Below are 23123 nucleotides of genomic sequence, written 5' to 3'. Positions count from 1 at the left end.
TGGTGTCTCTTTTAAATTGAAATGTTTTTTATTTGAAACACGTGGTAGCTTGCTCATGTCGTGGCTCCTGTCCGTGAGCTTCTGTCCAGAAGGGCTCCTCTCCGTGAGCTTCTGTCCAGAAGGGCTCCTGTCCATGAGCTTCTGTCCAGAAAGGCTCCTGTCCATGAGCTTCTGTCCAGAAAGGCTCTTGTCCATGAGCTTCTGTCCAGAAAGGCTCCTGTCCAGAAAGACTCCTGTCCGTGAACTTCTGTCCAGAAGGGCTCCTGTCCGTGAACTTCTGCCCAGAAAGGCTCCTGTCTGTGAGCTTCTGTCCAGAAAGGCTCCTGTCCATGAGCCTCTTGGAGCTTATGTCCATAATGACACCTGTCCATAAGAAGTTCTGTCCATAATGGCTTTTGTCCATAAAGGCTTACCTCCTTGGCTTATGCCTTAATAATGCCTCTCCATAATGGCGCCTGCATATAAAGCTTAAATTCATAAAGGCTGTTGTCCATAAGGGCTCCCTTCCGTAAGTGTCTCTCGAAAACCTTTATAGCGTTGTGAGCAGACGACATTGTACAAGTGATCTCTTTTCAATGGCTCTTGCATCCTCGTTTTTTTTTGTTTTGTGTTATGTCATCGTTTCTGAAAATGTTCATTGATGTGGTATGTGTTTTTACGGGTGTTACAGTATGTAACTACCACACGCTGACTTAAAGATTTGTTCTGAAAAATTCTTGATGAAACATCAAAAGTGAGGTGGGAAAAGAGCCAGACTAAACCATATTTGGAAGAGTGAGTGAGTGAGTGCTTGGGGTTTAACGTCGTACTCAACAATTTTTCAGTCATATGACGACGAAGGAGTCATTAGGGTGCATGTACGTGTAATGTGCCTTCTTTGTTGCAGGACGGATTTCCACCGCTCTTTTATTTAGTGCTGCATCACTGAGACGACTTACCGAAGGCAAGTAAGCCGCCCCGCCCGAGCCATTATACTGATACGGGTCAACCAGTCGTTGCACTATCCCCTTCATGCTGAACGCCAAGCGAGGAAGTTACAACTGTGCTATCCGGGCCGGTCATATTTGGAAGAAGTCCCCTCTTCATGGAAGATTTACACCAACACCGGGTTAGATTGTCCTTCACGTTTGTTTTGTTTGTGGGTTTTGTGCCTGCTTTGAGCTAGCAACAAAATATGCAGATAGTTGTCTCAAAATCTATATCGTTCAGCTGGCAATGATTATGTAAGTGAAACAGTCTTGTGTAAAACGCCTACTGTAGCAAATAAGTAAATCCAACTCTGCATGACAATACCAATAAACCTCTGTTGCTTTATTAACACATTTTTAAACAAAATACACAACTCTTCAATGGGTGCAATGCGTACGATTTATCACTAGATCAATGGGGATAAAGACACCACTGCATATATTCACGAAGACAAAATGAGGACCGATTCCTGATAACACATTCACGATAACAAAATGCAGGACAACATATACCAGAGAATCTACTCTCAATAAATATATTAATGTGCGAAAAGGCGTGGAATATGATGGTTGGTAGGGGACCGAACGTCGCGGTTGTGAGAACTCTTGGCCAAATTGGGCGTCGTGTATCATTACGTGTATTGACGTTTGGCTTGAGTCACAACGCCGCGATGTGGGAACTCTTGGCCAAATTGAGTGTCGTGGTATCATTATGTGTATTGGGTTAGGTTCGGAGTCACAACGCCGCAGTGTGAGAACTGTTTGCCAAATTGGGTGTCGTGAATCATTATGTGTATTGACGTTTGGTCGGAGTCACAACACCGCGGTGTGGGAACTCTTGGCCAAATTGAGTGTCGTGTATCATTATGTGTATCGGGTTAGGTCGGAGTCACAACGCCGCAATGTCAGAACTGTTTGCTAAATTGGGTGTAGTGAATCATTATGTGTATTGACGTTTGGTTTGAGTCACAACGCCGCGATGTGGGAACTCTTGGTCAAATTGGGTGTCGTGTATCATTATGTGTATTGGGTTTGGTCAGAGTCACAACGCCGCAGTGTGGGAACTGTTTGCCAAATTGGCTGTCGTGTATCATTATGTGTATTGACGTTTGGTTTGAGTCACAACGCCGCGATGTGGGAACTCTTGGTCAAATTGGGTGTCGTGTATCATTATGTGTATCGGGTTTGGTCGGAGTCACATCGCCGCAGTGTGGGAATAGTTGGCCTAATTTTGTGTCGTGTATCATGATGTGTGGTGGGGTGTGGTGGGGGTCAAACCACACCCGTGTCGAAACTCTTGGCCATGCTCTCGGATCCACTTGTTTGCCACTGAAAAACAAAATCAGATCCTTAACATTGGTTATGGGAAAAAAACATATTGATGAGTAATGCATGTATATACACAGGCTAACATTTTGAAATATATTGATACGAACCTGCGTGACAAAATATTTGTTTGAATAAACAGCATTTTCCAAATATGTAGATGAAACGTTACAGCCTAATTATATGAAACGTGCGATCTTATCAGAAGTGCACTCTAAACTCGTACAGAGCTGCAGTACACGATATGTGCCTCGAACGTCGGTTTTTGCTTGACAAGTTCAAGCTTCATACTAAACTAATACAGTTGTGCATGTCCAGAAGGCTTGTGCTTGGACAGTGCTTGTTCCAGCTATTTCACGGTCAGTTACAGACTGACGTCACGATTAATGTAATTGACGGCGATGTATAGTGAGCACATATTATTTTCACTTTTACCTGGATTTGAATTTTGTACTCACCCCACTTTTGTCCGAGCAGCACGGGGCAGCCGGCGTGTGTGACCCTTTCATCGTTTTCACCTGCACGGTTCAGGTTGTACCAGAAAGCTGCTCCGTTCTGCAACATAAGACAATGTAAATGCAGCAGCGCGAAGTCACTCAAGATAAACATTTAGAGGATGTATATCATTAAAGGCATATAAGTATTGCGGGGGAAGAATGCTTAGAGTATATATGGAGTACTGTGCACATCTTACAAATGTCTATTAAAAAAGTTGTCAGTTTCTGAAACTTTCCCTGCTCACTTTTGGGGATTTTGGCATACACACCAACTCAAACAGATAGGTATTAACAGGTGTTTGCACAGTCTACACAGTAAAGGCAATCAAGTGTGACAACAAATATACAGATACTGGTTTACAGAAATGCGTGTGAACGATTGCTCAGACTGCAGCTGTACAGATAACTGTACAGACTTCCACTGTATACAAACCTTAACAACGGGAACTTGAATTCCGACACGTGGGAACACTGTAGAGCCACCTTCAACAACGTCGCCCAGCTGCAACATAACACATTCATGGAGCTAGGCAGTTATTCAACAGGCTAGTGTGTTTTAATAAATTGGTCAGTAAAAGTAGAAAGTTAGTGAAATCAGCGCCCGGTTTCATGAAACGATTTTTTGTTTCGCGTTTTGCTTGCGTAACAGCATTAACAAACTCAAACAAGTGTTTGACTTGTGACTTCTAAGAATGGAAAACTAGTGTGGCTGACTGGACGTGAAACATTGTCATCGTGACTTGTAACACTTGTATACTCACGTAAAATAGGAAAGTGGCTAATCGATCCCCCGTGTTCTGTAAAAAGTCTGGTACATCTGCTAAAACTGATCTGTTCTGTAAGACAAAACAGAGTGTCAACACCTCTGACATCTTAAAAACTGTATAGCAGGAAGACTTGTACGATAATATTTATGGGTTGACTTTAATAATAATAATACGATAACTGCAAGACTTGTATGTTGGTACTCGGCAGGGTGAATTATGATAACGGTGTATAGGGTGTCAGAGAGGCTGGTATGTCGGTACTATGGTGGGTGAATTATGACAACGGTGTAGAGGGCGTGAGAGAGGCTGGTATGTCGGTACTATGGTGGGTGAATTATGACAACGGTGTAGAGGGCGTGAGAGAGGCTGGTATGTCGGTACTATGGTGGGTGAATTATGATAACGGTGTAGAGGGTGTGAGAGAGGCTGGTATGTCGGTACTATGGTGCGTGAATCATGATAACGGTGTAAAGGGTGTCAGAGAGGCTGGTATGTCGGTACTATGGTGGGTGAATTATGATAACGGTGTAGAGGGCGTGAGAGAGGCTGGTATGTCGGTACTATGGTGGGTGAATTATGACAACGGTGTAGAGGGTGTGAGAGAGGCTGGTATGTCGGTACTATGGTGCGTGAATCATGATAACGGTGTAGAGGGTGTCAGAGAGGCTGGTATGTCGGTACTATGGTGGGTGAATTATGATAACGGTGTAGAGGGTGTCAGAAAGATTTGTATGTTGGTACTATGGTGGGTGAATTAGGACAACGGTGTAGAGGGTGTCAAAAAGATTTGTATGGTGGGTGAATTACGACAACGGTATGTAGGGTGCCAGAAAGACTTGTAGGTCGGTACAATTATGGTGGGTGAATTATGACAACGGTGTGTAGGGTGCCTGAGAGACTTATATGTTGGTACAATGGTGGGTGATTGATGATAACGGTGTAGAGGGTGTCAGAGAGACTTGTATGGTGTGTGAATTATGATTACGGTGTGTAGGGTGCCAGAAAGATTTGTATGTTGATAAAATGGTGGGTGAATGATGACAACGGTGTAGCGGGTGCCAGAGAGACTTGTATGTCGGTACAATGGTGGGTGAATGATGACAACGGTGTAGAGGGTGCAAGAGAGACTTGTATGTCGGTACAATGGTGGGTGAATGATGACAACGGTGTAGCGGGTGCCAGAGAGACTTGTATGGTGTGTGAATTATGATCACGGTGTAGCGGGTGCCAGAGAGACTTGTATGGTGTGTGAATTATGATCACAGTGTGTAGGGTGCCAAAAAGATTTGTATGTTGACACAATGGTGGGTGAATGATGACAACGGTGTAGCGGGTGCCAGAGAGACTTGTATGTCGGTACAATGGTGGGTGAATGATGACAACGGTGTAGAGGGTGCAAGAGAGACTTGTATGTCGGTACAATGGTGGGTGAATGATGACAACGGTATAGGGTGCCAGAGAGTATGTTGGTTATGTTGCTACAGTGGTGGATAAATTATGACAACGGTGTATAAGGTTCCAGCAAGATTTGTATGTTGGTGCTATGGTGGATGATTCATGACAACGGTGTATAGGGACTTGTGTGATGACTTGTGTTGATTATAATAATGGAAGGGTGACAAAATACTTTTATGATAGCACAATGTTGGAAGTTGTTATAATGGGGTTGTTATAATGGGGAAATTATCGAATGGCTTAGATAAGGAGACAACGATTAGTTGACTAGGACATTGGAACAATTACGGACTGCAATAATGTAATGATGAACCTTTGACGGCAATGATGGTAAGTTATGTGTTTACAGGCGTGATTGTAAAATGTCAAGGGCAAAGAGTAATGATTCATTACTGCCGAGCAATTTAGGAATTGACACCTACGTGAAACGTGTGGTACACGTAGGTGCATCTTAAAAGTTATTGTTGACTACGAATGTAGTGTAATCAAATGTCTAGTATACTGTTGGGAATTAAGGAAATGATCGCAGCCCGAAACGTAGGATACTTATATCCTACCCAATACGACCCTATGTGCTGTTGTAGGTTTTTACCAGGTCTTTCCATTGTTTTCGGTAAGGAAGATGCTGAGTTTTATTTTATGCCACGTATATAGTCTATGTATCACTCACACTATATGTATCTGTGTGTGGTTCGTAATGGCCACCTATACCGTAATTGACGATCTGCAAATGGAAAATAGGAAGATGACAATATCAACTCCTGGAAACACGAGTGGATCATACAACAATTCTCAATGTCACTGCTATGATAGGAGCACCGAATGTTAGGTGGACGTTTAGAAAATGCTTGGAAGAATTATGGACAAAATCAACAAAAATGTAATCAACAATTGTACATTCAGTGAGCGACAAAGCTCATTTCTTGAGGTTAAATCCAACTTTAATTTTCAGAGATTATGAAGTCGTTACTGGGAGATATAAACATGCAACTCAATACTGAGAGCGAAACTTTACAGCTTTATCACTAATTACAAACATGAGAATTGGTATACAAGGTTTTGACTGAGCAAGCGACACGTCGTAGTTTTCGACTCAACAACATTATCACGGTATCAGCACTCTCCAGTTTAAATAGAAAATAAACGGAGTTACTGAAATCATGTTTACCTGGAATGACTCCGAGGAAGACTGTACTGTTCGCATGGTCACGTCTAATCCCGTGATATCCATCACGCGAGCCGAGATCTTCTTGATGGAAGGTTCAGAGTCATCCAGCCAAGTTCTGGTAAATGATATCTCATAATGTGATCAACTGAGATAGTCTACGAAATAAAAGTTCAGGACGGCAATATTTTACACATAATAGTAAATAGTGTTACCCTCGATCGACGAATAAAAGAACTTACGGCTGTTCTACCTCAACATCGAGTGTCACACAGGTAAGACAGTCTAACAAATGTCAGGCCCTACAAATATTATCTCACAACATCGGATACGATGCTGAACTGGGAGTATCCCAAATGTAAGGACTCATATACCACATGACCGGATTCCATCCAAATGTGACAGTATCCAAAATGACACAACTTGTAGGTGTTCTATTATAGCTTGGAAGACATATGACAGTATGCTGAAAGACTGCATTTACAGCTGTTCTATTATAACACCGGATACCGTGTAGATATGACAGTATGCTGAAAGACTGAACTTACAGCTGTTCTATTATAACATTGGAGGGCCGCTAGCGCAGCGTAATAACCCAGATGCCTCTCACCAATGTGGTCGCTGTGAGTTCAAGTCCAGCTCATGCTGGCTTCCTCTCCGGTCGTAAATGGGAATGATAATGCTGGCCGCCGTCGTATAAGTGAAATATTCTTGAGTACGGCGTCAAACACCAATCAAATAAATAAATAAATAAATAAATAAATAAATAAATATTATAACATCGGATACCGTGCAGATATGACACTACCCTCAAAGACTAAACTTACAGCTGTCCCACTCTAACTTCTGACGTGATTGCCTCCGACGGGTTTCCAACCATTGCTCTATATAACTGCAAAAAGTACAAAAGTGTTGTTAAATGTACACTTGTATATCAGACTGGGTTCCACATTTACGGGAGAGGGGGCCTCCGTGGCTCAGTTGGTTAGCGCGCTAGCGCAGCGCAATGACCCAGTAGCCTCTCACCAAAGCGGTCGCTGTGAGTTCAAGTCCAGCTCATTCTGGCTTACTCTCCGGCCGTAAGTTAGAAGGTCTGACTGCAACCTGCGGACGGTCGTGGATTTCCCCCAGGCTCTGCCCGGTTTCCTCCCACCATAATGTCGACCGGCGTCGTATAAGTGACATATTCTTGAGTACGGCGTAAAACACCAATCAAATAAATACACCGTTCAGACACCGTTTCTAAAGCGAGCACTATGATGGATATGCTTGACACAGTTGCTCAGGTTTTTTTTCACTGATGAACGGTGTGTATGTTCATATAAAATAAAACTTACATTTTCTTTGGCTGCATTCCTGAATTTATTTCCTTCTGTTTCGGAGAGGACATCATAGAACAGGGAGATAAATGGGTCAAAGCTGAGGATCTCCTGCTTCACAAGGCGATACGGTACGGAGTCTGTCCGCACGATGCAGTGCCCTTGCGATATGTACTGGTTTGTCTGTCACAACACACAACAGCATGCCAGTAATAATACATTATTGTTTTTATTTTGTTAATTGTTACTTAACGCCACTCTCAAGATTTTATAAGTACAGCTAGTTTTGTGGAAGGAGGAAACCAGAATACGCAGGCGGAACTTTCCTCCACACGTCACGTACAGGTATGCAATGTTGGCCTGACGAGTGGTACAAGCGGGAAATCTACAAATTCTCTTTTTACAGCCTGGGCCCACTTGCACGAAGCCCACTTAACGTTAAGAGCACGTAACGGCCATGGCAACGTAATGCTTACAATGTTGGTTGCCATAGTAGTTACGTGCTCGTAACGTTAAGCGGGCTTCGTGCAAATGTACCCGGGTTTGAATCTGCACATTGTGTCCTAGAAAGTGAAAGACGAACACCTTAATCACTTTGTTACGGCTCCCTCTTCATTCATTAGGGAGAAGATGTTTCGTTTCGTACAGACAGTTAAGGAAATGGAGCGCTCGCCATCCCTGTGTACAATCCGAGTTCATATACGTCGCTTTATTCTTTACCGCGCCCATGTCCATGTGCGGGGCCGTGTGTGTGTCCGTGTCCTCTCTCCGTGTCCATATCAATATGTATCTGCTCTTGTTCTCGATGCGGACAACTCTGTGTATTCAGATTATAGAATGCTGATACCGCATTGATGTGAACAAACTCATTCGTTTCGGGTGTTACAAATTCGGACATCACACTGGTTTTAAGTCAGTTAATAATATGAACTGTACATGAAATGTACCTCCTTCACCTCTAAGTATGAACGGTGTCAAATGCCATACAGTTTTCTAATTAAACCGTACGTATACACATACTGTTCTATAAGCTACGGCTTCAAGGTTTCGAACTGTCCAACACGTCATGCCACACGCAGTTAAGGAAAGACCTGCATCCTTCAGAAATGTATTTGACACCGTGACACACAACAACCGTTCAACCACGGGGAATTCAACACTAAAATTAGCCTTCCTTAAAATTCAGCAATCAGGCAAGTTCCATCAAAAACATTATTATCAAGCTGTTTACTAGCCCCGTTGTGCCCGACTTACCCAGTCGACTTCTCCACGGCACAGAGCAGCGTACTCCTCATCAAACTCTGCTGGATTCGCTGGAGGCGGCATTTCCATCTTACCAAATCTCAACGCATCAATATTTCGCTGGACATCGGCATGAACGTCACGAACTCTATCGTCGTAAGAATCTGAAGACATTGCGAAAGAAAATGTTAAATATGGATATATGGAATATGGAAGTTCGTAGTGTGAAGACAACTGGTTCCCAAAGCCGGATTTCTTTGTTTATATGAATAACAACATATGTAGTAGGGTTGCTGTAAGACATGTCAATGCACGATGGCTTTCAGCTTGGTTCTTGGTGTTGATCAGGTACAACATTTAGGGGAACCGTTGTCTGTTGCCCAGCAACTGTATAAACTCGTACCTGAATCCCTTTATTAGTACAAGCTACCGAACAGAAAAAGGACATCTGGTATTCAGAGAGACGCATGAATATTTCTTCTTTTTCTTGTTTTCCTTGTTTCGTGTCTCTTGTTAGTTTAGTTTAGGTGTCTCATGTTAATGATTTAGAATTAAACGCAAGTATGGGCTATTAAAACGGAGTCATCATTCGAGGACCTAATTTGTCCCTGTCTGAACCTAAATGGCCTAAATGGTCTCCATATTGACCTAAATGGTCTCCGTATTGACCTAAATGGAAATGTTATTCGGAACAATGAATAAAACAGCTCTCTCGATTTTAATTTGAAATTCAATCCTTTATGCAAAATACTAAGGCATTACAATAAGAAGAATAAGTAATATATAAATATATGGTGTGTTTGGAGGAAAGTGCGTGTGTGTATATAAACTCATGATACTTTATTTATACATACATGTTTCAAAAGCCCACCGGGAAAACTTTAGAGCATTTTCAAAATCGTTGAACTGAAAAGAAAATAACAGAAAAAAAGTAGGCAATATCCGAACTAACCATTAAATCAATCTTTGACAAAAACACTGATTCCTTCTCTCACACACTTATTCCTTGACTTCTTCTTCCACACACTTTCTCACTCTCACTGTCATTCTTTCACTAACCATCGGATTCCTTCACTTACAGGCGGCATAAACCACCAATCAAATTATTTCCTCACTCTCTCGTTCCTCCACTAAAGTTCTTTTTCGTCCAATCGCGCTCTTTTTTCTGCATTCACGCTGTCTGTCCTCCACTCACGCTCTCCTTCCTCCACTCACGCTCTCTTTTCTCCGCTCGCACTTTCTTTCCTTCAAATACACTCTCTTTTCTCCAATAACGCTCTCTCTCCTCCAATCACACACACACAGTCTCTCCCACACTCACCCTCTCTTTCCTCCACTCAACCTCTCTTTTCTCTCATTACGCACACTCTTTTTCCTCCACTCACCCTCCCTTTCCTCCACTCACCCTCTTTTTTCTCTCATTACGCAAACGCTCTTTCCTCCACTCATGCTCTCTTTCCTTTACTCTTGTCTCCACTCACGCTCTCTTTCCTCTACTCTTTTCTCAACCTAAGCTCTCTTTTCTCCAATCACACTCACGCTCAGTACTCCAATCACTCTCATGCTCTTTCCTCCAATCACACTCACACTCTTTCCTCCAATCACACTCATGCTTTTTCCTCCAATCATACTCACACTCTTTCCTCCTCCGATCTCTTTCCTTTTCTCCACTCACGCTCTCTTTCCTCTACTCTTTTCTCCACCTAAGCTCTCTTTTCTCCACTCACGCCTTCTTTCCTCCAATCACACACACGTTTTCTTTCCTCCACTAAAACTCACGTTCTTTCTTTCAATCACACCCACACTCTTTCCTCCAATTACTCTCACGCTCTTTCCTCCAATCACACTCATGCTCTTTCCTCCAATCACACTCACACTCTTCCTCCAATCACACTCACGCTCTTTCCTCCAGGCACGATCTCTTTCCTTTTCTCCAATCACACTCACGCCCTCTTTCCTTTACTCACGTCTTCTTTCCTCCAATCACACTTACGCTCTCTTTTCTCCGCTCACGCTTTCTTTCCGCTAATCACATTCACGTTTTCTTTCCTCCACTCATACTCAAGTTCTCTTTCCTCCACTCATACTCACGTTCTCTTTCCTCCATTCATACTCACGTTCTCTTTCCTCCATTCATACTCACGTTCTCTTTCCTCCATTCATACTCACGTTCTCTTTCTTTCAGTTACGCTATCTCCCCCCCACTCACGCTCTTTCCTCCAAACACACTCTTGCTCTCTTTTCTTCTCTCACACCTTCTTTCCTCCAATCACACTTACACTCTTTCCTCTAATCACGCATTCTTTCCTCCAGTCACACTCACGTTCTCTTTCCTCCAATCACATTCACGTTCTCTTTCCTCCAATTACATTCACATTCTCCATTCACGCTCTCTGTCCTCTACTCACGCCCTTCTTTTACCATCTCACTCTCTTTAGTCCACTCAAGCCCGCTTCCCTCCAATCACACTCACGCTCTCCTAACCCTCTGTTTCCTCGTGCTGTCTATTCCCTACTCTTACTGTCCCGCTTTCCTCTACCGAGCCATGCACTCACACTGACTCACATTGTTTCGTTACCTGTAAGTACACATTGATCAAACCCAGGGTGGCCTCTATCCTCTCATTGGCTAACATGGGCTCTTCCTCCACGGGTACTCTAAGTGGTACGTCATACCACTCTATGGCCTGGGTAAAGAAGTGCTGTTCAGCAGCCTTTGCACCCAGCACCAGGGCGTCGTCAATACTCAAGGGCTGGATGAAGCGATCCCTGACAAAGCCCTGCATCAGCTCCTGTTTGGGCAGCTCGTATATCCTCTGTAGACGTAAGATAGCTGAGGCTGACCCTATGTAGTCCTCGTGGGTGGGGAGACTGAGGGAATGCGCCTCCAAGGCCGAAGACAGGTCTGCCGATATGAAGAGATATCACATCATAATACATGGTCTTAATCATCACATCTTAATGACGAAATAGGTGAAATAACAGGACGCTATGGAACCACAGAAGGGACATAGTTTTTAAAGAAAATTTATTTTTTTTAGCCATAGCAAAAACAGAACAACAAACTCTTCCGCTAACACGAGTAAAAATAATTTTCCTCCTTACTCAGCCAATCAGTCAAAATGGGGATATCTGAAACAATGTTTCTCACAGGCTACTAAGTCCGCGGAAATTCGTGTTTGCGGGATTTAGTTTCATTGTTCTCTTTTTGTCTGCAGGAAAAAAATTTATAATAATATATAATAATTATAATAATTTCCCTCGACTTAGTAGGGAGTTCGAAGCTATTATGTGAAATATCACCATTTTTGTTTAGTTGGCTAAGTCAGGAAAAAATAATTTCCTTGTGAAAATAATTTGCTTAAATAATAAACTGTTGTGAGGTCACTACAACCATGTCACTTATGAGCTTACTACTGCTACGTGTCATGTGAGCTTACTACAGCTATATGTCATGTGAGCTTACTACAGCCAAATGTATCGCGAACTCACTACAGTCACATTCCTTTCGAGCTTACTGCAATTACATACCTGGGGAGTTTACCACAGCCATGTGACTTGTGACATTATCACAGCTACGTGTCTTCTGAGATTAATACAGCTACGTGTCTTCTGAGATTAATACAACATATGGTTTGTGAACTTACTAAAGCCAAGTGTCTGTAAGTTTACTACATACACGTGTTCTGTGAGCATAGTGTAGTCAGGTGTCATGTGAGCTTACTACTTCCATGAGTCTTGTCAGCTTACTGAAGCCACCCACATTGTGAGATGTGGCATCGGCTACATCTCTTGTAAAATTACGATGTCCTCTCTCAGTTTTCATGTATGTGTGAACATACATTAATTTTATATTACTACGGCCTAATATCTTGTGCCGTACCTGTCTGTTACAAGAGTGTTGTAAACGCCCATTTTCTGTGTATAGTCACCTCGTGGCCTCTCCTACAAGGGGTATTCACTGAAGCCACGTAAATTGTATGGTGCTTTTTGTTGCCCCCAAAGTGTACGGTCAATCAACAATCAAGTGTATTGCAATGTACATATCTGGGTGAAGTCTATACCTTCTTTCGTATTCTCTCCCCTGGCTATCTCGCCCGAAATTTTGGAGTAAGTTTTAAGGAGATGGAAAGCCCCAAGGGGATGCTCCACAAACTTGACCCGCTCCCCGGCTGTCCGGTTCGCCATAGATTTCACCTGAGTCACAAGACTGCAGAAAAAAGAGACAAAAATGGATAAGCGGAATTGTCTAGGAAATTCAGTCGGACACAGCTGGAGAAAACCAAACATTGAAAAAAGTGGTCGTTGGATCACAAGAAGTGCAAGAATAGACCAGCTTAAATATGGGCCAACTGACGGACACACTGACAGCTCTGTGGATAAACTAATTGATAGGCTCACGGACCAACGATCAAGCGATGGACAGGATGGTGGCAGCTCCGCACGGTTCAAATGACAGACAGACCTTTACGGATCAACTGATCAACAGATTGATAGGCAGATCGGACACACTAAAGAAGACACTATCAGACATTTCTGCTGACCAATCGTTTCATTTCCAGGCAAACAATAAAATAATATGCAATCAATGTAATATTAATGGCTTTATTTAATTTCAAAGGAGGAAGTGTTTAACTATTAGAATGAGGCGATCTGGGCGCAGAAGATTGGAACGTTTATTGTGGTTATTTATTTATTTATTTATTTATTTGATTGGTGTTTTACGCCGTACTCAAGAATATTTCACTTATACGACGACGGCCAGCATTATGGCGGGTGGAAACCGGGCACAGCCCGGGGGAAACCCACGACCATCCGCAGGTTGCTGGCAGACCTTCCCACGTACGGCCGGAGAGGAAGCCAGCATGAACTGGATTTGAACTCACAGCGAGCATTGGTGAAAGACTCCTGGGTCATTACGCTGCGCTAGCGCGCTAACCAACTGAGCCACGGAGGCCCCGTTTATTGTGGTAGTCACATGTACAGTTTTCGTGTGAAAAAACAGCCAAAGTCATTCTAACTACATACCGATACTACACACAAATTCTGAGCTCTGCTTTCTGTTAACTGGCCTTTGTTACTCGCAAATAACTCATAAATATGAGTTTAAATTAAATACATTTAAAGTGAGTCATAGCAAATCTCTGTCCACATAGCAGGCCTCTGTCCACATGGCAGATCTCTGTCCACATAGCAGACCTTTGTTCACTTAACAGACCTCTGTTCACACGGCAGATCTCTGTCCACATAAAAAAATCTGTCCATACAGCAGATTTCTGTCCACATAGCAGATCTCTGTCCACATAGCAGATCTTTGTCCACATAGCAGATCTCAGTCCACATAATAGATTACTGTTCACATTAACAGATCTCTGTCCACATAGCAGACCTCTGTAGACATAAGAGACCACCACATAGGAGACCACCACATAAGAGACCACCACATAAGAGACCACCACATACGAGACCACTGTCCAAACTGTTCTTCAGATAACAAAACAGCTCACATAAGACAAGAGTCGACATAAAATACAACTATCCACATAAGAGGCCATTGTCCACATTTGAGACCAGCGTCCACAAAAGTCACAAGCGTTCACATAAAAGACAAGTCATCCACATAAAATACCACAAATACTAGAGACCACTTCGCGTACATGCCATCAAGATATAGGGAAAAGGCAAAGGGAACGTAGACACCATGATCCTGCTACGCCAACGTAGGGTCACACATCTCACAATAATACAAAATTAGGTAGAAGAAACCCGCTCGCTGATCTGTTAGAACGCTTCACTCTAATGTATATGATGCATATCGAAATAATTATGTATGTGCCGTGGTTAGACAGCCTGAATCGCTGTCATTAATCAAACATGAATTAATAAACACGACTCGGTGTAATGGGGAATTTAGAAGCGAACCGATGCATATCGAAATTCGTCACGTGTTTAAATTATGTTAATGCTATAGTTGGTTTATACCAGAGTAAACAGTAAACATTACCCCTAGCACTGGCACATGCATCACGACAAAGTGTAGTTTTTTCTTTTCATAGACTCCTAAACATCAATATGACGTGTAGGTTATATGTTCACATGCCGTTAACGAGGCATGCATCGGAATGAAGTGTAGCCGACATACATGCATAAATACGACGAGGATAATGCATGAAGATAAAGTGTAGTTTATCTGTACATATACAGCGAAAAATGCATGAAAATAAAGTGTAGTTTATCTGATCACAAACAACGGAACATGTATTCAGATAAAGTGTAGTTTATTTGGTCATAAACAATGGAACATGTATTCAGATAAAGTGTAGTTTTTCTGGTCATAAACAACGGAACATGTATTCAGATGAAGTGTAGTTTATCTGGTCATAAACAATGGAACATGTATTCAGGTAAAGTGTAGTTTATTTGGTCATAAACAATGGAACATGTACTCAGATAAAGTGGAGTTTATTTGGTCATAAACAACGGAACATGTATTCAGATAAAGTGTAGTTTATGTGGTCATAAACAATGGAACATGTATTCAGATAAAGTGTAGTTTATGTGGTCATAAACAACGGAACATGTATTCAGATAAAGTGGAGTTTGTCTGATCTGATCACAAACAACGGAACATGTATTCAGATGAAGTGAAGTTTATTTGGTCATAAACAATGGAACATGTATTCAGATGAAGTGTAGTTTATGTGGTCATAAAAAAACAACGGAACATGTATTCAGATAAAGTGGAGTTTGTCTGATCTGATCACAAACAACGGAACATGTATTCAGATGAAGTGTAGTTTATGTGGTCATAAAAAAACAACGGAACATGTATTCAGATAAAGTGTAGTTTATGTGGTCATAAACAACTGAACATGTATTCAGATAAAGTGGAGTTTATTTGGTCATAAACAATGGAACATGTATTCAGATAAAGTGTAGTTTATGTGGTCATAAACAATGGAACATGTATTCAGATAAAGTGGAGTTAATGTAGTAATAAACAATGGAACATGTATTCAGATAAAGTGTAGTTTATTCAATTCAGTTCACTCGCATGGTTTTACCATTTCAATTTAGCCGGTTGAATGTGTGTGACCGCTGTGTAATCCGAAGTCGGGAGGCCCGGGATCAAACCCGAAAGACTTTAAAAATGGTACTTGTTGCTGTCTCGCTTGGCGCTCAGCACTGAGAGATTAGAACAACGAAATGGGACTGGTTGACCCGGTGTCAGTATAATGTGACTGGGAGAGGTGTCATATCTGGTGTTTTTGCCGTGATGGTTGAGTGGTGGAAGCACTTTAGTGGCTAGGAATCGCCTTGCCACCAGAAGACGCAGTATATGTATACACACCTAATAATTTCTCGTCTTCATATGGCAGAAAAATCAAGTACGACGATATACCCCAAGCATACATGCATATGTGTAATCAATTTAGCATTGTAATCGACTCGATCAACCTGGTTCAAAAATTACGACCATTGTTTGGGAAACGAGTATATCTCGCTTAATATGAAAGGGAATATTTTTTACTTAGGCACTGTTGTTGATCTTAATTACTTTTACTTAGTTTCTTAGCGGTCGTCTACAGAGAGGACGCCAAAATCATCAGACCTTCATAAAAATTCTGAAGACGCCATGCACTCATAGGATTTGCATATGAAACGCTGATGGACTAAATAAGTGTAGAAGGAAAATCGAATTATAAGACACGATTACAGCAAATTATCCGTGTTACTATAATGCCGAACTATAGGCAGTAGGCGGATGTCGAACTCTGTCTCTCCCTCCCTCGCTCTCTCCCTTCCTCGACCAACTTTCTCTCCTACACCCCGCTTTTGGATTGGTCAAGCAGTACCACGTGGCTTTAATTACGTTCCACACGCGAGGTTCTCATCACGATTAATTGCGTCTCTCTAAAGCCCGTAATGTAAAGCATATTGTTTCTGAAGATTCAAGGGATTTTTCTGATATGGAAGTTATACAGCTGATCTGGAGGAAACCAGTAAAGGAGCACCGTGCTGTGTGGGGTTTACCACTACCGCTTACAGGCCTCACCTGTCCGCGGGATGACATCTACAACAGAGGTCAGATTTGTGCCCAAGGGTAGAGAGGTTGACACAGACAGGCCTTCTGTACAGGATTACCCCTCTTCCGATGACTTCCTAAACACGCACGCCAGACATAATTAATTAGCTCAAGTTATTCGCGTTCTCATATGTGCGCGGTACAGATGAACAAAAAATTTATTGCTGAACAGCAAACTTGTTTTTTCTGTCCTCAGTAAACAATGTTTCAAAATTAACAATTGTACACCTGCGTGAAATGCTAGTGACGAGCTGGATATAACGGAACAGAAAATCACAATCCGTGAAATGAAACGTCAGGGCGTTTTTTTCTTTGGAGAAAAGTTTACCTACATCGCACAGTAGGCATTTAAGACCTTAAAAAAGAGATAATCTGTCTTGCGGATCTATTTCCTGAGGGGCAAAAAGAGCTGGATGACAACACTGTGCTCAAGCTCCACGCTCGCTCTTATCATATAGCAGCCGGACAACAAATGGCCAGAGAAAACATGTATTCGGTTAGTTCTCTAATATAATAAGTGTGTAACATATAGAAACAAACAATTCTTAGATCAACGTGTTCTTAACAGCTTGCTGCTAGCGATACAAATGTGTGGAGTTATTCAAGCATATATGAAGACTGTTATCGATGTAACGTTCCCATTCGTCCACACAGTATATGACGTGAACATTTATGTTGCTGATCTTGGTTAAACTTTTCAGAGTAGAGACATAATTTTGAGAGTTGAGAGAATTTTGAGAACTGAGATATAATTGTGACAGTTGAGAAAATTTTATTCTAGAATCAGGGATGAACGAATCAACTATATATGTATACAAAAACTGCAATCTACTTAACATACATACAGCTTTCAGAACTATATAGATGGTATCAGGTTGGAAGATTAGATCTGTTGCCCCGATATGGCACTGTTTAACTGATGTGACCTGAAACATACAGGTTCTGGAGTGACCATTGTGGAAGTGAAGATTTGAGAGCCCAGTCACTCCAAGTGGTAGAGGCAGAGCTACGTTGGGCTAAGTCAGAGCCTTATCATTCTTCTATAGGTCTATGGGCGGGAATAAAGTGTAGGCCTACGGTACCCGGAAGTCGGGGGTTGTGGTGCGTGGTATGTCAAGTACGTGGAGTGATACCTGCTAACAAGCTCTCTCTCCACCCTGAATAGCCATGTAATACCCGCTGACTCGTACAACCTATCCACGTGTAGACTTACTCTGTATGTTCGCATTCGGCTGGATATACCTGAAATATCCAGGTGTCATTTGTACAGTAATTATCATCTTACATATATGTGCAGTCATGGAGCAGAAAACACGCGGTATGCGGTAAGCTAGTCATACACCGTACTCCTCACCTGTGAAAATGACATTTACAGAATATCATCGTTATAGTTACACCTGCATGTTCTCATTAGGACCGTCTCCACTGAAACGTTTTACAGTATAAGGCCAGCAGATGCCTAACCTCTTATATCATACCTGCATAAAATAATATACTGGTTAAATTAAGTAACATATCTGGTTATTTTTATGTTGGTGATCTAATCTAGGTGTGCAGACAGACTAACCAGTGCGTGCTGGAAGCAAATCTCTCCTTTGCACAACACATATTTCTACATGCTCTGCCCCTGCAGCCTATTTATGACGGTTACCTACGGTATGACAAGAGCCAATGTTTGACATACATTTACTTTCACAAAGGTAAAAATGTAAGACTCTTAATCAAACCACTGCAGTCACTCTGACCCATACGGTACATATTCGGGCCATTTGGCGTAAGTGTCGTTTCCATGACACGGACTACATGCCGCAGAAACATGCCACTATACTGTGGTGCAAACTGAGGGGTGCAAACTGAGGGGACCCATGTTCATTCATGCCAAACATAAAGGAGTGCCGGTTAAACTATTTACACATACAGGTAAGTTCCAGCTCAACCAAATGTGCAAACAGTCCCCGCGTCCTCATACTGTCCTGAAAAAGGCGTCTCAGCCTGCCTATGGCTGTCTAACATGCTACACTGATACACTGTGTAGTATTTGGGATGCTACACAAGCCCAAATCAGCCTCTGTAGGGGAGATTTTATACCCGGATATCAGACTAGGCATTATATTACACTCATATATCAACCTATGGGGAATATTACACTTATAAGCCGATGACGGATAGTGGGGTTACATATTAACCTATGGGAAATATTGCCGTCACATATCAGCCTATGGGGAATATTACACTCACTTATCAGCCTATGGGGAATATTACACTCACATATCAGCCTATGGGGAATATTACACTCACTTATCAGCCTATGGGGAATATTACACTCACATATCAGCCTATGGGGAATATTACACTCACATATCAGCCTATGGGGAATATTACACTTATTTATCAGCCTATGGGGAATATTACACTCACATATCAGCCTATGGGGAATATTACACTCACTTATCAGCCTATGGGGTATATTACACTCACATATCAGCCTATGGGGAATATTACACTTACATATCAGCCTATGGGGAATATTACACTCACTTATTAGCCTATGGGAAATATTACACTCACTGATCAGCCTATGGGGAATATTACACTCATATATTAGCCTATAGAGAATACTACATTCACATACATGTATCAACCTTTGGCGAATATAACACACACATATCAGTCCATTGAGAATATGACACTCACGTATCAGCCCATTGAGAATATGACACTCACGTATCAGTCCATTGAGAACATGACACTCACGTATCAGTCCATTGAGAATATGACACTCACGTATCTTCCCATTGATAATATGACACACACGTATCAGTCCATTGAGAACATGACACTCACGTATCAGTCCATTGAGAATATGACACTCACGTATCAGCCCATTGAGAATATGACACTCACGTATCAGCCCATTGAGAATATGACACTCACATATCAGCCCACTGAGAATATGACACACACGTATCAGTCCATTGAGAATATGACACAGACATATCAGCCCACTGAGAATATGACACTCACATATCAGTCCATTGAGAATATGACACTCACGTATCCTCCCATTGAGAATATGACACTCACGTATCAGTCCATTGAGAACATGACACTCACGTATCAGTCCATTGAGAATATGACACTCACATATCAGTCCACTGAGAATATGACACTCACATATCAGCCCACTGAGAATATGACACTCACGTATCAGTCCATTGAGAATATGACACTCACATATCAGCCCACTGAGAATATGACACACACGTATCAGTCCATTGAGAACATGACACTCACATATCAGTCCATTGAGAATATGACACTCACGTATCAGCCCGTTGAGAATATGACACTCACATATCAGTCTAGAGAGATTTTTTTAACTCGGGGATGATTCTACGCCGATTTTTACAGTAATGTATTATTAAGCTAAGCTGGAAATTAATGGCACTTATTAGATTATGCCGAATATTATACTGTAAAAAACACCCCACGAAATAGAACAGAATATGACACACTGTGCAACATTTGAACTATGATCTAAGAATAGTTTAGGAGTTATTCATGGGGACATTTGTACAGACCTGCCTGATGAGGCATACCGCAGCAACCAGAAATCACAGCCTGACTTAACACTGAATCATTAATTGTACAGACAGTCCCACAAAGCTTGCGAAAAATGATACCTATATCTGACAGAGGATCAATTCATGTATAGATCTGCCTCATGACGTTTGCCGAATGTCAAGGCACCATAATCGACAACTCAGCATGATACAGGATGAGTGTACAGGCCGGTCTCATGACACATGTCGCAAACACTAGAAATGAGACACCTATATGATACAGGATCAATGTACAGGCCTATCTTAGGACACATGCCGCAAACACTAGAAATGAGACCTCTACCTGATACAGGATCAATGTACAGGACTATCTTAGGACACATGCTGCAAACACTAGAAATGAAACCCCTACCAGATACAGGATCAATGTACAGGACTATCTTAGGACACATGCCGCAAACACTAGAAATGAGAGCCCTGCTTGATACAGGATCTTGGGACTATGTCGCAAACGCAAGAAATGAGACACCTACCTGATACAGGATCAATGTACAGGCCTATCTTGAGACACATGCCGCAAACCCTAGAAATGAGATCCCTACCTGATACAGGATCAATGTACAAGTCTATCTTAGGACACATGTCGCAAAGGCAAGAAATGAGACACCTATCTGATACAGGATCAATGTACAGGTCTATCTTAAGACACATGCCGCAAACACTAGAAATGAGACACCTACCTGACACAGTATCAATGTACACGTCTGTCTTAGGACACATGCCGAAAACGCAAGAGATGAGACCTATCTGATACAGGATCAATGTACAAGTCTATCTTAAGACACATGCCGCAAACACTAGAAATGAGACACCTACCTGATACAGGATCAATGTACAGGTCTATCTTAGGACACATGTCGCAAACGCAAGAAATGAGACACCTACCTGATACAGGGTCAATGTACAGGTCTATCTTAGGACACATACCGCAAACACTAGAAATAAGGCCCCTACCTGATACAGGGTCATTGTACAGACCTGTCTCATTAGATTGCCGCAAACGCAAGAGATGAGAAACCTACCTGATACAGGGTCAATGTACAGGCCTATCTTAAGACATACCACAAACACTAGAAATGGCACAGATACATGTACCTGACACAGGACCCACTATTGTACTGACCTACCACAAGACGCCTGCCGCAAACGCAAGAAATTACATCCTTATCTGACACAATATCGATCACACAACCTCTGCAGTTTTCATTTAATCAACGCGGAGGTTTAAATTCACTATGCCAAATAAACACAGACAATGGTGTAGCTTCAGACTGGTATATATCACGTAATTCAAAACAAATGATGATCTAATGCACGAAGCTAATGCACAGCCTTCCATGACGCAATGCACGAAACGTGTGTCCAATCCAGCATACTCCAGTAAAGCGGTATCAAACACATGTCCGTGCTTTAATACCCAGCATTTCATTAGTTGGCAGTTGCACATTGACATTATATATTATAAGGATCGCTGAGAAGTTCGACTGGTTGTTTTGGCCGAAGCTAATTAACAATTTAAGGTTAAGTTAGAAAACTGAATGTGCTGAACACAGTATTAGCCGATAGGACCAGATTCTGGGCCAGCTCGTAACGCGTAAGCTTTACACATACCTCCTGATTGAAGCCAACCTGGACTCCTCCTGCTGGACATAAATATCCAGGATCTGTTCAATCTTCATTGTGGGAATCGAACAGCGTTTCCAAGCGGGCGGTGGAAGAAAACAACTCCGCGTGTAGCCGGCCCACCAGGCCCGTCAGCACCACAAAGATCGGTAACGACACCATGGCACCGTGAACGTGGTTAATTAATACAGCCCTTATACGGGAGTACGGAGGCGAGAAATGGAGTTAAGAGTTGACAGCCGGAGTATAAAGTTAACAGCGAGAGTACAGAGCTGACAGCGAGGGTACATTCAGAGTATTGTCAATAGCCAGAGTACATAGTTAAAATGCTTGTACAGTCAATAGCCAGAGAGCAGAGTTAACATGCAGAGTACAGTCAACAGCCAGAGTATAGAGTTAACATGACGAGTACAGTCAATAGCCAGAGAACAGAGTTAACATTCAGAGTACAGTCAACAGCCAATGTGCAGTCAACAGACAGAGTATGTTGTCAACAGCCAGAGTACAGAGTTAACTTGCAAAGTATAGGGTCAACACGCAGATAGAGTCATCAGTCAGAGAACAGTCAACAGCCTAAATGCAGTTTATAGCCAGGCTCTAGAGCCAACACACAGGCTATGGAGTCAACATTCAGGCAATGCTGTCAACAGTTAGAGAACCAGACTCAGGGGCAGTGCAGACAACTGTCAAGACGCAAGAATCTACAGGAACGGCGTTTGGACAGCGATCATCGACAGCAAGCGACCATCACCTTGTGACTTTCTGGCTAATCAAATGTTAATCAGGTACGTTCCTCGGTTGGATTAAGTGCAACCTTTAAAACCTCAGGTAGCCTTGGCTAAATTGTTATTCTTCGCGTAGTCCTGACGTAAACACAATGTTATTCTGGTAGACCCGATCTGCCTGTGCACTGAGATGTACAGATCTTAAGTGTGGATGTTCCCTGCTAGAGGTGTGTACCTGATGTTACTTCTCTGCACCAATCAAATTGTCACTCCTCAGGCAGTGACGTTGTCCCCGTCTGTCCAGCCGTGAGGTACATGTCTCTACCCC

The 23123-nt window shown here is 42.3% G+C and overlaps 1 protein-coding gene across 2 annotated transcripts; it reads right to left on the bottom strand.

Annotated features, from left to right (window-relative positions):
* Window positions 1-1677: 1677 nt before the first annotated feature.
* LOC135481963 (prolyl 4-hydroxylase subunit alpha-3-like) lies at window positions 1678-23017 on the bottom strand. Of its 2 annotated transcripts, XM_064761759.1 has the most exons (13): window positions 22059-23017; window positions 12803-12948; window positions 11318-11643; window positions 9594-9645; window positions 8752-8903; window positions 7516-7680; window positions 7006-7070; window positions 6182-6296; window positions 5684-5737; window positions 3553-3627; window positions 3225-3293; window positions 2753-2849; window positions 1678-2297 (listed from the first exon to the last, which is right to left on the bottom strand). In XM_064761759.1, exons 1-13 carry the CDS (start codon window positions 22124-22126, stop codon window positions 2212-2214), a joined length of 1470 nt encoding a protein of 489 aa, XP_064617829.1. In that variant the 5' UTR covers window positions 22127-23017; the 3' UTR covers window positions 1678-2211. The 2 variants fall into 2 exon arrangements, with proteins under 2 accessions (XP_064617829.1, XP_064617830.1); XM_064761760.1 differs by lacking the exons at window positions 12803-12948; window positions 22059-23017 and adding an exon at window positions 12622-12748.
* Window positions 23018-23123: the final 106 nt, after the last annotated feature.

The sequence above is a fragment of the Liolophura sinensis genome, chromosome 1, assembly GCF_032854445.1.
Source record: "Liolophura sinensis isolate JHLJ2023 chromosome 1, CUHK_Ljap_v2, whole genome shotgun sequence".
In the NCBI taxonomy this organism is placed as follows: Eukaryota; Metazoa; Mollusca; class Polyplacophora; order Chitonida; family Chitonidae; genus Liolophura; species Liolophura sinensis.
Note: the sequence above shows the minus strand (reverse complement) of the source record. Positions and strands in the feature narration are given on the sequence as shown.

Excerpts from the sequence above, each read along its gene's own strand:
- LOC135481963 (XM_064761759.1), bottom strand. The coding sequence starts at position 22,126 with ATGAAGATTGAACAGATCCTGGATATTTATGTCCAGCAGGAGGAGTCC. Across the intron at positions 7,071-7,515 it reads GGAATGCAGCCAAAGAAAAT|TTATATAGAGCAATGGTTGG; the intron begins GTAAGTTTTATT and ends TACTTTTTGCAG. Across the intron at positions 2,850-3,224 it reads TTCAAGTTCCCGTTGTTAAG|AACGGAGCAGCTTTCTGGTA; the intron begins GTTTGTATACAG and ends CTTATGTTGCAG.